The sequence below is a fragment of the Aquarana catesbeiana genome, linkage group LG01 (genome assembly GCF_042186555.1).
Source record: "Aquarana catesbeiana isolate 2022-GZ linkage group LG01, ASM4218655v1, whole genome shotgun sequence".
Classification (NCBI taxonomy): domain Eukaryota; kingdom Metazoa; phylum Chordata; class Amphibia; order Anura; family Ranidae; genus Aquarana; species Aquarana catesbeiana.
In genome coordinates this window covers 668,695,134-668,708,526 of record NC_133324.1, presented here as the reverse complement: position 1 = coordinate 668,708,526, position 13,393 = coordinate 668,695,134, and the positions used below count along the sequence as shown (strand labels likewise).

At 41.1% G+C, this 13,393-nt stretch overlaps 1 protein-coding gene across 2 annotated transcripts in view; it reads right to left on the bottom strand.

Annotated features, from left to right (window-relative positions):
- Positions 1–755: 755 nt before the first annotated feature.
- SEC24B (SEC24 homolog B, COPII coat complex component) overlaps positions 756–13,393 on the bottom strand; it is a 124,753-nt gene continuing 112,115 nt past the window's right edge. For both annotated transcript variants that reach the window (XM_073602251.1, XM_073602260.1), the window contains 3 exons: positions 9,661–9,753; positions 5,268–5,371; positions 756–1,499 (listed from right to left, as the gene is read on the bottom strand). In XM_073602251.1, the coding sequence (XP_073458352.1) occupies positions 1,385–1,499; positions 5,268–5,371; positions 9,661–9,753 (312 nt within the window). In that variant the 3' untranslated portion in view covers positions 756–1,384. The remainder of the gene's footprint in view (positions 1,500–5,267; positions 5,372–9,660; positions 9,754–13,393) is intronic.

Below are 13,393 nucleotides of genomic sequence, written 5' to 3'. Positions count from 1 at the left end.
TTGGACTTTTGGATGATACAGCAAACTGTTCACAGACAGTGATTTTTGGAAGTACAGGCATACCCTCCCTGTTTTACATACACTCGCAAGTTTGAACACATTGGTGTCTATGGAAAATCTTGGTCAGCTTGGTGCAGCACTGCTACCAGTTTTTTAACATTGTTGTCAATGGGAAATCTTGGTCAGCTTGACAAGGCACTTTCATGATTTTGGGGTCAGCCAGCTTGCCCAAGTAATCAGTTATGCCTGCAAATGACTATTGCAACGCAGTACATGCATTGATATGTGAAAAAAGGTATTGCTTCACTTAAGGTACATTTTCGTTTTACATACATGCTCTGGTCCCATTGTGTACTTAAAAGTGGGGTATGCCTGTATTCCTGAGCCCATGCAGTGATGTCCATCACAGAATCATGCCTGTTTTTAATGCATCCACAACTGCATTTCAGTCGTGTCCCTTGTGTTTAGAGATCTCTCCAGATTCTCAGAATCCTAATGATATTATGTACTGTAGATGGTGATATATTTAAAGTCTGTGCAATAAAATGGAAGCTACATATAAGCCAGCTGTACAATATAAACAATAAAAGACACTGGACCTGCCGGTAAACCACAAAGTCATTTAGAAGTTTGAAAATTTTACTTTTAGAATCCAGATAAATAAGAATTTACATTACCAGTAAGCCAAGGGTAAATAGCTTTAGGTGTCCATTTCTAAAATAGATATTACTTGCATAAGTATAAAAAACACATGATCAAGCAAAATATGTTTAATTATGTAAACGAGTCATAAATAAATCCACAAAAATAGTTTAATAAAGAAAAAAGGGATAATTATTAAACATTTGTAGTAAGCAGGCCTCATTCATTCGTATAATGGCTCTACATTCGTAACAGCATCACACTTCAGTAAATCAGATTTCTTAGTTACATTTTTACACTTACTTTACAAATGCATTTCTATGTACAATAAATGTCATATCTATAGATACACACTAGATCTAACCTTCCAGATCAAGAATGCCAAATTTCAAAAGGGTCTGGTAAAATTAAAGTATAAACAAGATCTAACACTTTTCTTTGGCATCTATTCATGTCCGGAAGATAGAGATTTAAGAAAAATAAACTTGCCAACATCAGGAAAAAAAAAAAAGAAAGAAAACATCCATCACATAAAATAAGCACAGCACCAGAAAATGAGCACACATAAACCTGACTAAAATAGAGTCTGAAGTGTCTCTTCTGTTGATAGGATTGGAGACTGAACAGAAAGTACTTCGGTGTCCTTCATATCTCATTCCTTCTCTACCGTGCCAAAGAGCAGAGAAAATCTCTGTATGAACTGGAACAGTGTCTTTAGATAAAGGCTTCATGTGTACCGGTCTTACTTGCATATTTGCTGTTGAACGTGAAGTAAAAACTCATAATAAGAGAAAGCTGCCTCTGATCGGTCCTCAATTAGATGCTGGAAAAATTCAGTCTTTCCAACACTGTCATCCCTAGAAGGACCAAAAAAAATATAAGATTAATAAATTAAACGTTATTCTGCTACAAGAAAAATAAAACGTCTCACAGGTTGCTGAACAGCACTGTAACAAAGCATTTCTCCAGGTTACATCCCCTATCAGTTTTTTTTTGCCATCCGTTTCTTCAGTGGGGAGATTTCACTTTCCATCCTGCAAACACATGAGATGGGAGGAAATCTTTCCAAGGTAACCCCTGTCCCATTGGAATGTTCCTCCTCTATTCCTGTTCTGGTGACCATTCAAAATTCTGGCTTTTCCCTAACTTTCAGTCTCCACGACAATGTTCACTAGTACTAAAAGAGAGAAACTAAAAGAGGAAACGAACAGGCTCAGGTAAGATGGGGGGATTTGGGAAGACGGGGGGATTTGGGGTGGGGGCTAAGGAGCAGTTCAGTGTCTCTTCCTCTCTGCCCGTTGTCTGGGCTCTTGATTGGATAGATTAATAGCAGCGCAGCCATTGGCTCCCGCCGCTGTCAATCAAATCAAATGATGCGGGTGCCGGGGCGGGGCCGAGTCCTGCATTCTGTGTGAATGTACACAGATGCAGGACTCGGGAGCGCTCGTAGGAGAGCCTTCTCCAGCACAGCTGGGGGACACGAGAAGTCGAGGATCGGGCCACTATGCGCAAAACGAACTGCACAGTGGAGGTAAGTATGACGTTTGTTATTTTAATTATTTTTTTAAAAAGGAGGGTTTACAACCCCTTTAAGCCTCCTCACCTCCTGTTTTAACCCCACTTTTGCCGACAAACGCACCGCACTGCATTGCACATGGTTGCGGACTGTCTGCGGCATTTCTTTATTTGCTTGAGTATGTGGAAATTGGGGGGTTTGCTGCCCTCCAATTGCTACACGTCAGTTAAACTTTACACCGTGTGAAATTAAGCATTGTGACCATGGCATGCAAACATCCCATCTCCTGCCTATTGCAGCTTAAGGGGGGCAGTTGGTGGGCGTCAAAAGAGCAGCTCAACTTAACATTTTTACCGCTTTCTAACTGTACGGCTAAATGAAGCCCTATTGTTGAGCTTAATATGGACATTTCCAGGATGATATCTTTAAGGTCTAGTAATTTATGAACAGTTGGTAGCTATGCTAAAATTTATTAACGTTGGACAAGCAAGGGACATCTTATGTTATGTTTCCATAAAACGTCAGAAAACGCTGCAGCCTGACTGTCCTCACCTCCAGATATTTCCTTGTCACCAGAAAAGAAAAAAAATGCAAGCAAAGACAGAAAAATCAAAGTATTTTAAATGCTTACTTGCAGTGTTTTTTTTCTTTCCACAATTTTTTTTTATCTACTAGGAGTGTGCCTTTAAACTTGCTAGAATATATGACTACGCCCCACCACCTTGTACAGCATAGGCCTCTCTTCTCTTCTAGGAGTGTCTAAATATTCTGTGCGGTTCTCTGCAGTCCCCGCTGCCATGATCGCGGATGCTGCAATCATGGCGGCAGGGACTGCAAGGGGAGGGGTGGGGAGGAGGTAAACACCTGCAACTAATCGGTACAAAATTTGGCTAGGATTTAAACTTGCAGCTTCCAGTGGATCTTGAGGTGATCACTAGAATGCTGCCAACATATACAGGAAGGATTGGAGTACCAAGTAAGTGCTGCTGTTGGACATACCAGACTGGTCAATATTTGTACTATACTTAATATCTTATTCACTTAAATTTTTTATCACTTAGGCTTTTTATAAATCAATTAATATATTGATATTTCAATTTAATATAGATATGGCTTCAGTTACAACACTTTGAACATCTGTTTTAGTGTCATACCTCCTTGTTTGTCTGGCACTTCATATCTAAGCTTTGGTCACCCAATTTGGGGTTCTTTTCATCAGCAAAGGTAACAAGTGTTCACTATTATGTTTTTGCACCTTCAGTATTATCGATTTTTCATACACCAGTTCCTCAGTGTCACTTATCACATCAGATTACAGTCCCATATTTTCCCAATTTTATTACTTTTTTCATTCTCACACACACCACCTCATTTCATAGCATATTCACTATAATAATTTCACTAATTAGGTCACAACACACTTATTTTTCACCTCATCACAGTAATGGCAATTCAATTTATTTTATGAATAAACCAGCAATAAACAAATGAACAAACTATAAAATAAAATAGATTAATAATATCTATATAATTTTAGTACTTGACTGAGTATCTACCAGTCTGGTGTTGCAAAGCATTACTGAACCGTCACAGAATGTGTGTTGTTTACTCATTGAGATTTTCGAATACCAAATTAAAGATTCCCCGTCTCCCCTTTTCCTCTCAAGGTCCAAGAGCGTGGCTCCTTGTAAGCCCTGTGGACTATGGACTCGCCTGGAAGGTGCGGAGGGGACATGCGGAGATCTTGGGATCACTGAACGCAACCGTTTTTAGCAATTCTGGTTGTGCGATACATTCTCACCTTTCCATCATCCGAATTGTAAATATATCACCACACATTTGGAGATGTATTTTTGCACAATATTAAATGTACAATGCTTTGTATACTGCAAAATGTCAATAATGTTGTCTAAATAAGACATTTTTCTTGATATATTACCCTAGAAAAATAAATCCCCCTGAAGAAGACCATGAATGAAAGGGCCGAAATACATCGGGGTATTCATGTGGGTAGCAGTGTTGTAATGTAATTTGCAAACCATGGTCTCCTTGGTGTACTGTTTGCCATGAGTGTGTCGCTAACCAGAGACTACATTTTATACTCACTGTACATTTGAATGTATTTTTAACTTAATAAAAGATCTTTAAAGCGGGGGTCCACCTATCGATCGTTTTTTTTTTTTTGAGTTCATTCACAAACTTTTCTTCTCAGCATTACATACTGACATATTGTGTGTAATATGTCCGCCTGTGTCAGATTTCGTCGGAAAGAATAACATATTATTCATTGCAGGCGGTTTCCATCTTCATTGTGGGCATTTGAAGCCCACAAGCATTTATTTCCTGGATGTGGTGAATGCTGTGCTCCCAGCATTCACCGCTCATTCCCGCACATGCTCAGTGGCATCCTGGGAAGCCTGAGACTAGCTCCCAGGAGTCTGGGAGAGGCTAGAAACACGCCTACTCCCACGGGAGGAGAACCAGGAAGTGCAAAGAAGAATAGAAAAATAAAAGGTAATTACGGCGATTTAAATTTTTTTTAAACGGCATGTCAGCATCTAGGCAAGGTAGAGAATACATACAGATATTGTTCAAAATTTGGGTGGAACCCCACTTTAATTATCTCTTTATAAATAACCTGCTGCTAAAAAAACCCTTGGTGAAACTCTTCCATTTTTTGCAATTTTTGGGGTGTGGAGCATTGTTGACTCCCATATATGTGTCCTTCCATTAAATGCTGTGGCCCAGCTCTTCCACCTCTCTGCAAAACCTTTTATATAGCTGCCAGAGGAAGAGTGAAGGATACTACTACTGAGTGTTACAAAATGTTGGTGCCCAGCAGCGGTTTTGGGGCTTGGATGTTTACACAAGGGGGGGGGGGGGGGGGGGGCTTTTAACGGTAAATACCATGTATGTTGAATGCACATATGTTATGGGAAGATTTTTGCTGAACGGTCTGGTGACAGGGTCTCCTAACTGTTCAGGTACTAGACTATTTCCAGGGAGGCCATGAGCTATCTGATGTATAATGTGTATGAAGAGCAACATCATCTTTGTATATTAACAAAAAGAATATATGGAATAACAAAAAAAATCCTCAAATACTCACTTTAGTACATGCAAAACAGGATTTAAGGGACTATCCCGTTGGAGCCATGAAATAAAATTCCTTGTTCTCTCTGACGCTAATGTATCCAACTCTGGAAGCTGGGTCTACATGAAGGGAAATGAGAAATAAAATCAAATATGCATATCCACATATAGCTACAAAACGAATTTGTGAAGTGGCATGTGAACCTCTAAATTACAAAGCTTAATAATTATAAGTAAACTGTATCTATACCCACATTTTATTTTTAGTATAGGAAAGAATGGTGAAGGGTCACAAACTGTCAAGTTTTACTATTTATGGCATTGTCAGGGAGATTTCCCCTCACTTTCTAAGTTCAATTGTTTACCAGACAGAAAGCGAGGGAAAATCTGCAGCAAGTAAACAGACAATAAAAAGGCTCTAGGGGTTCTAGCATTTCCCCACTTAAATTTACTTTTTTTTAACTTCCGTCTGTGTTGCTGTTAGAGAGATTTCCAATCACTTCCTGTCCTTGGGACAACTGTTTTACCAGACAGGAAATAAAGGGATTTCTCCAACAGTAAAAAAAGGCAAGCGTTCTAATACTACCCCCACTCTGTACATGATGTATAAGAAAAGAAAAAAAAAGGGCTCTGTAAAATTATTGAATCAGTGACAGTTTACAGGTTGTTTTCTTTTCTTGACTTCAATTAATCACAATGCACCCTCAATATCAATTATTAAACTGCACCATATCAACTGGAGCTCAAATTGTGTGAAGGTTTTTCAGATGTTTTTAAAATATCTGGTCCCAAAAACCATCTGATGCCAGTATTTGTAAAGTTCTTTTTGAGTGGACCTAATACTGTTCCAAGAATATCAGGTTAGACTAAAGCTACATTTTGCATTTCTAATGTCAGAGACATATTTATATACACACAGTACCTACATTATAATCTGTCAATGGCACAGGAGAAGTAACACGGCCAAATAAAAATGTAAACATTAACAAATGAATTGCTTCAGATCCCCTTCACTTGTTTATTTTTGCAAGATGCAATTTTGCCAAGGCATGTTGTGATATGTGTTACTGTATAGAGTGCATTGCACCCCTGTGCTACCTCACGTTTGTTTCCACTGATTAACACTGGAAACTTCATCTGCAAAAAACAGTGAATGATCCCTCCTTATGGGGTCTCCCTTGGAGCTTTTATGAAAACTGGCTTAAAACAGGACAACTACCACTGTACATAAATCTTTCAATCTTTCATTTTAAATTTGTTTTTAAATACACAAATAAAAAACATATATTTGGTTTTACGTGGCATAATTTGATTTTCTTTCCATCCAGTCCAGAGTTTTAAACAGCCCTACCAAACATCACTACTAGGTTGGTGACCTGACTATTTTCTACTGCACAAAGTAGACCTAAAGGCAAAACTTTTTTTAAAACTTTGTATAGTGCAAGGGAGAGTTATAACCTGTCAGATTTTTTTTTTGCCATCTGTGTCCCATTTTGGAGATTAACCTTCACTTCCTCTCCCATCGCCAAACAGGAAGTGAGAGGAAATCTCTGCAAATTAAGGGAATTCCTTGGGGACCCCTGGGTCACCAGAACTAGTGTCCCCATTGCAGAATTTCCCCTCTATTACTTGGGCAAAACTAACCTGGGGACAAACCTAACAGGGGTTTTAATCCATCTCCACTCTAAAACTAAAAAGAAAATGTTGCCTTTAGTTATACTTTAAGCAATACAGCTTGGTCACATCCCTGGGCTCAGTTTGTGATAAGAAAATTAATGAGGAATAGCAACAGCCTAATAAGCTCATTTGTTTGCCTGCTCTCTCCACCTCTCAGTACATTTTCCATGCTGGAAAGTGTGACCGTTCCTTCCCCTGCCAGTCTAGGGTGGGTATTACAAAAGGCTGATACTAAGTGAAATTAATGCAGAACGTCAGTCATTTTTCATCTTTCCATCTATTAAATCTTCTGCCCTTGTTTTAACTTTGGATAGTGAAACATTTTTTTTTTCTGCCAGTAAATACCTTATACAGTCCACTTCCTGTTTGTCTGGAAAAAAGCCCAGGCATATGACATCATGCGCAGCTCTCTCTCTCTCTTGTGAGAGTTTGCCAGGAAGGGAGGTGGGATGAGTCATAAGAGGGCCAATGAGAGCTGCAGAGCTGGAGGTGTGTGTCTGTGTAAATCCAGGAAGTGAACAGTCAGCAGCTTCAGCTGCCCACAAAATGATTGCAGCCAGACTCAGTGGAGGGAGATTTCTGCAGCATATTTGGCAAGTACAGAATCACAGTATACATAAAATAATATGCAAAGCGGTTGGAGGGAAGCTTCAGAATGGCAAAGGTGTTTTTATTACAAATTATGTGAGCAGACTGCAGTTCCTCTTTAAGGTACTATAATTTATTAACAGATTTAATGGTTGATTTAAATCTCTAGGTAACTACGTTAATTGTCGGTTTTATATCTGCCTGTCGTGCGGCTGTTAAAGTGCGGGCATCTGTCTGATGTATATTGTAACTAGAAAGGAAGAAAATGAATGGCACATGACCTAAAAGTGTTGTTTCGCTTGCAAACATCAGACTGTGTGGCCAGTCTAAAAGATCTGCACTCAAATCAAATGTCTGAATAGTTATAATAACAAAAACTGTCACACAAGACAACATGCACTGGCAAGATGCCACCATTTAAAGTGATAGTAGTCTTTTCCTTTAAAAATAACAAACATGTTATACTTGCCTGCCCTGTGCAGCCCAGATCCTCCTCTTCTCGGGTTCCTCGTCGGCACTCCTGACCCCTCCCTCCTGTTGATGGCCTCCACAGCAAGCAGCTTGATATGGGGGTACCCGAGCCTAGCTGCAACTGTTTGTCCATTCAGACACAGAGCTGTGGTGCGGCCCCGTCCCCTCTCTCTCCTTATTGGTTAGCTGACTTTGACAGCAGTGGGAGCCAATGGCGCCAATGCTGTCTCTCAACCAATCAAGAGGGAGCGTCCTGAATGGCTGAGGCATTGGTGGACATCACTGGAACAAGATGGGGCTCAGGTAAGTATTAGGGGGGCTGCTGCACAGAGGGTTTTTTGTCCTAATGCAAAAAAATGCATTAAGATAAAAATCCTTCTGCCTTTAAAGCGGTCTCTGTTCCCACTAATTCCACATCACTTGTTCTTTGTCAACTTGTACATTTTCAAATGTACAAGAAAAACAAATAGAATAGTTAACAGTGGAAGACAAGGCCGGGAAAGTGCCACTGCAGCGGCTTAGTTCATGTTTAATTTAAAGCCGAATCCTGGGATTTTTTTTAAACAATGACCCTTGCAGCACCCCAGAGTTCGCTTTTAGACAGTTTTAATCATGAGGGCCTGTTTAGCGAATAGAGTAGAAATCTTTAATCACATATTTAAACAAAATCAACTTATCAATTCCGCTCTATTTACTAAACCTAGAGAGTGACAAATCTTGTGCAGCTGTGCATGGTAGCAAATCAGCTTCTAACTTCAGCTTGTTAAATTAACCACTTAAGGACCAGCCTCGTTTTGGATTTTAGGTGTTTACATGTTTAAAACAGGTTTTTCTGCTAGAAAATTACTTAGAACCCCCAAACATTATATATGGTTTTTCTTCTAACACCCTAGAGAATACAATGGCGGTCATTGCAATACTTTTTTTTGCACCGTATTTGCGCAGCGGTCTTATAAGCGCACTTTTTTTGGAAAAAATTCACTTTTTTGAATAAAAAAATAAAACAACAGTAAAGTTATCCCAATTTTTTTTATATTGTGAAATATAATGTTACGCCAAGTAAATTGATACCCAACATGTCATGCTTGAAAATTGCGCCCGCTCGTGGAATGGCATCAAACTTTTACCCTCAAAAATCTCCATAGGCGACGTTTAAAAAAATTCTACAGGTTGCATATTTTGCGCTACAGAGGAGGTCTAGGGCTAGAATTATTGCTCTCGCTCTACCGGTCGCTGTGATACCTCACATGTGTGGTTTGACCACCGTTTTCATATGCGGGCGCTACTCGCGTATGCTTTCGCTTCTGCGCGCGAGCTCGTCGGGACAGGGGGGTTTTAAAATTTTTTTTTTAATTTTTATTATTTATTTTAAAATATTTTATTTATTTTTACACTGTTTAAAAAAAAAATTGTGTCACTTTTATTCCTATTACAAGGAATGTAAACATCCCTTGTAATAGAAAAAAAAAAACTGGAAGCCGACTGTTTTCTCTTTGCAGAGCTGCACGAGATTTTGCTCTTTACAGATTTAGTAAAATCAACCCCTGTGGTCTCTGGATGTGAATCCTAAGTCTGTGCCTCTCCCCATCAGATTATGAAAGAAAAACCACCTACAAGTTTTTCACTGGGAAGCTGTACACACTGGCGGTACAAGTAGTGCATGCGACTCTTACCATTTTTGGTGGCACGGAGGCATAGTTTGGGAAGCCTAGAACATCCTTCAAAAAGGCAGGATCACAGCTCCTTCCAATCCATAGGTACAGAGTCTTAAAAAATAAATAAAATAATCAAAAAACAAACAAGAGGTGCAAACATACACACAACAAGCATGCCATAAATACTACAAAGCTTCTAAACCTTGCAACCTGTTGGTGTTACATAACCATAACTCCTGTATAATATGGAAAAAAGATAAAGAAGAGAACTGCGCTATACCCTAAAACCATATGTGTAAATGTATGTGGCAAATACTATAAAATCTGTACCTGGGTGAAATTGTGAGAAATACACACTGGTATTTAAGTTAACAATACCACAAAATTATAGTGAAACCAAATAAACATTTCCATGCTTGTTTATTGATTGTACCACTGCAGCTCTTTTTCTATTTATACACGTAGGTATATTTGATATTCACTTATATATATTTTTCCTGACGCATCATGGCAGCACACACAATGGGTTGTGACTCCGCCTCCACAACCTGATAGGACTGGTTAGCTATAAGTTTTGAAGAGGAGCCCACCGCTGCATTCTCCTTTTTTTCCTCACCTAGATGGTTGGACCGGTAAAAGCTGAAGAACCCCTTACCGCTTCGCCCCAGCTAGGTTCAAGCCTCTCCTAGTTGGAAGCCCTGCTGTACAGTCTCTAAAAGAGCTTTATGCAAGGGAACCCCACTCTGGTGGTCTCAGGGGTTAAAAACAAAACAATCCACCTGTGCCTTACAAACCTTAAAGAGGTTTTTGGTGACATCTGCAGCGGCCTCCAGGTACTAGCTTTCTTTCCTTCTCTGCCCTCTCCTGACATGCTGTATTTCTTTATACACATCTGTGTAAGGGGGGCTCCAGGTGTGCTGGGCGCTGTAGTCCCACAGCGTCTTCCTACTATGCATAGCTATGCATAGCACTGGCTCCAGGGCGCACAGGATCTGACATAGGCGGCGTTAGGGCACGCCAGATTCCAAGATGGCGCCGGACACCGCAAATGGCCACTGCGCATGCGCGGTCGTGACGTCAGAGCCACCGCGACGGCGGTATATTTAAAAACGAAAGAAATCTGTCATTTTGCCTCTGTGAGCCCCAGAACATCACCACAGTGCTGCCTTGTGTTTATTTTTCTGATCCCTGACACTGGTAAGTCTGGAACTCTCATCCTCTCTGCTAAAACTCTGCATTTCTATTCTCTGGGCACCTCCTGCCTTTTTAAAAAAAAAAAAAAACACACATACAAACTTTTTTCCTTTCAGATACACTCTATCTCCTTTTTATGGAGGCCGCTGCTCCAGCAGACCATCCACGGGCTACAAGGTAAGGGGGGACAGACATTAGGTAAGTAGTGAAGAGGAGTAAAAGAGAGCCTTGCCACTAATGCTATATTATTTGATAGCTCTGGCAGATCATCAAGATCAACGCACTCCAAACGCAAGGACCGATCACCTTCAAAACATTCTCAGTCCAGACGGAGTCGGTCAAGAACCTCATCCCACCACCATAGAGATGAGACTTCATCCCGCCAAGCTCGCGATGACCATCGCACCCATCCTGCGGCAAACGCCTGCTGGGTTTGCGGAGCAGTAGCACTACCCGCTAAGCTAGTCTGCCAAGTCTGTTTGGATGAAGCAACCCGTGAAAAAGAAGCGGATGCAAGGGAAGCATCCAATATAATAAAAGAATCTGTGAAAGAGTCTATCATGCAAGTGGCAGCCCACGAATCCATCAGACAGGCTTCAATGGCCTCAACCTCTTATACGCCGCAAGATCTCTCCCCATCAGCCTCCCATACTCTTCAGGAAGACTCCCCAGAAGAGGAAGAAATTCTAATACCCACTTCGTTTGATTTTGCGCTTATAGACCCCTTCGCAAAATCTGTAAAAGAGGCAATCGGTTGGGAAGAGGAGAAAGAGGCACCACGCAAATTAAGAAAGTATTTTCCTAACCTGAAAAAAGACCCTGAAACCTTTCCTTTTATTGAAGAGCTAGAAGAGCTAATAAAGGATGAGTGGCAGAAACCAGATAAAAAAACCAGTCTGAACAACAGGATAGCAAAACTCTACCCATTAAGGGAACCAATGGTGAACCCTCTAATTTCAGCTCCTGTAGTAGATTCCTCACTAATGCGTTTGGCGCGACATGTAACTCTCCCGATCGAGGATGCCGTTACCTTTAGGGATGTAATGGATCGTAAAATAGACCTCGATCTTAAGAAAGCCTATTCAGCAGCAGGAGGAGCATGCAGACCAGCGATCACTCTGGCAGCGGTCGGCAGAGCGATTACCTTTTGGGCAGCCAACATTGAGAAATTGTTGCTAGAGGCAGCGGATCAGGAAAAAATCATATCAGCTATGCAAGAACTTAGCCTAGCAGGAGACTTCGTGGCTGAAGCGGCCGTGGATATCATAAGATCTTCAGCAAGGGCGATGTTGGCTTCAGTAATGTCAAGGAGAGCACTCTGGTTAAAACCATGGGTCGCAGATGCGACTTCTAAGTCGACCTGGTGTAGGATTCCCTACGACGGCACCAACTTATTCGGCCCTAAACTAGACACAGCGATTTCAAAAGTTACTGGAGGAAAGTCTGGCCTCATCCCTTCCGATAGAAGGCCCAAACAAAGAAATCCACCGTTTAGACGCCAGTTGCCAGAAAGATACCGAGAGGCAAGATCTTACAAACCAGGAAGGGAATTCAAGCGAAATTGGCGAAATCCCCAGTCGTCCTTTGTGAGGGTGCAAAAACCTAAAGTCCCCAATTCAGGAGAGCAGCAGAAGTCATTTTGATGGCGTGCACGCCCAGCCCGCGATAGTAGGAGCGAGGTTGAGGCGATTTACTCAGACTTGAGAAAATCAAATAGGAGATGCCTGGGCGATTTTCACCATCCAGGAGGGTCACAGATGGTCATTCAAACACAAACCTCCAAAAGACCACTTCAGACTGACCAGAACACCATCTTCTCTACCAAAACGAAAGATTCTGACCAGTTATATTCAAGAACTATCGCAGAAACAAGCAATCATAGAGGTTCCTCAGGAACAGAGAGGTTTAGGATTCTACTCTCCGCTTTTTTTAGTAGCAAAAAAGACGGGAGATTTGAGGCCAGTGCTAGACTTGAAAGACCTAAACGAAACAATTTCAGTCGAATCCTTCAAAATGGAGAGCCTCCAGTCCATATTACTAGCAATAGGGACAAAGGACTGGATGCTCTCGGTCGATTTGTCCGACGCCTATCTACATATTCCGGTGCACCAAACCTTTCAGAAATACCTACGCTTTGCAATAGGTCATCAGCATTTCCAGTTCCAAAGCCTTCCATTTGGCATATCGACGGCTCCCAGGACCTTTACAAAGGTCTTACTCCCGATCATAGCTCTCCTAAGAGAAAAAGGTCTAAGGGTATTGCACTATCTCGACGACATCATCCTCCTGGCCGACAGCCAACAAGTTGCCCTCCAACATCGAGCAGTTCTAATTTCTACACTTCAACAGTTCGGTTGGGTAATAAATTGGGGAAAGAGCAGTCTGGTTCCAACGCAAAGAATGGTCTTCTTAGGCGCAGAATTGGACACCAGTTCCAATACGGTCGGATTGCCTCAAGAGAAGATAGGCCCATTGATTCACAAAATAAAGAACCTTTTGGCGGCAGAACATCTTCCTGCCAGAATGTGTCTGAGCATCCTGGGCTCCATGTCCTCGA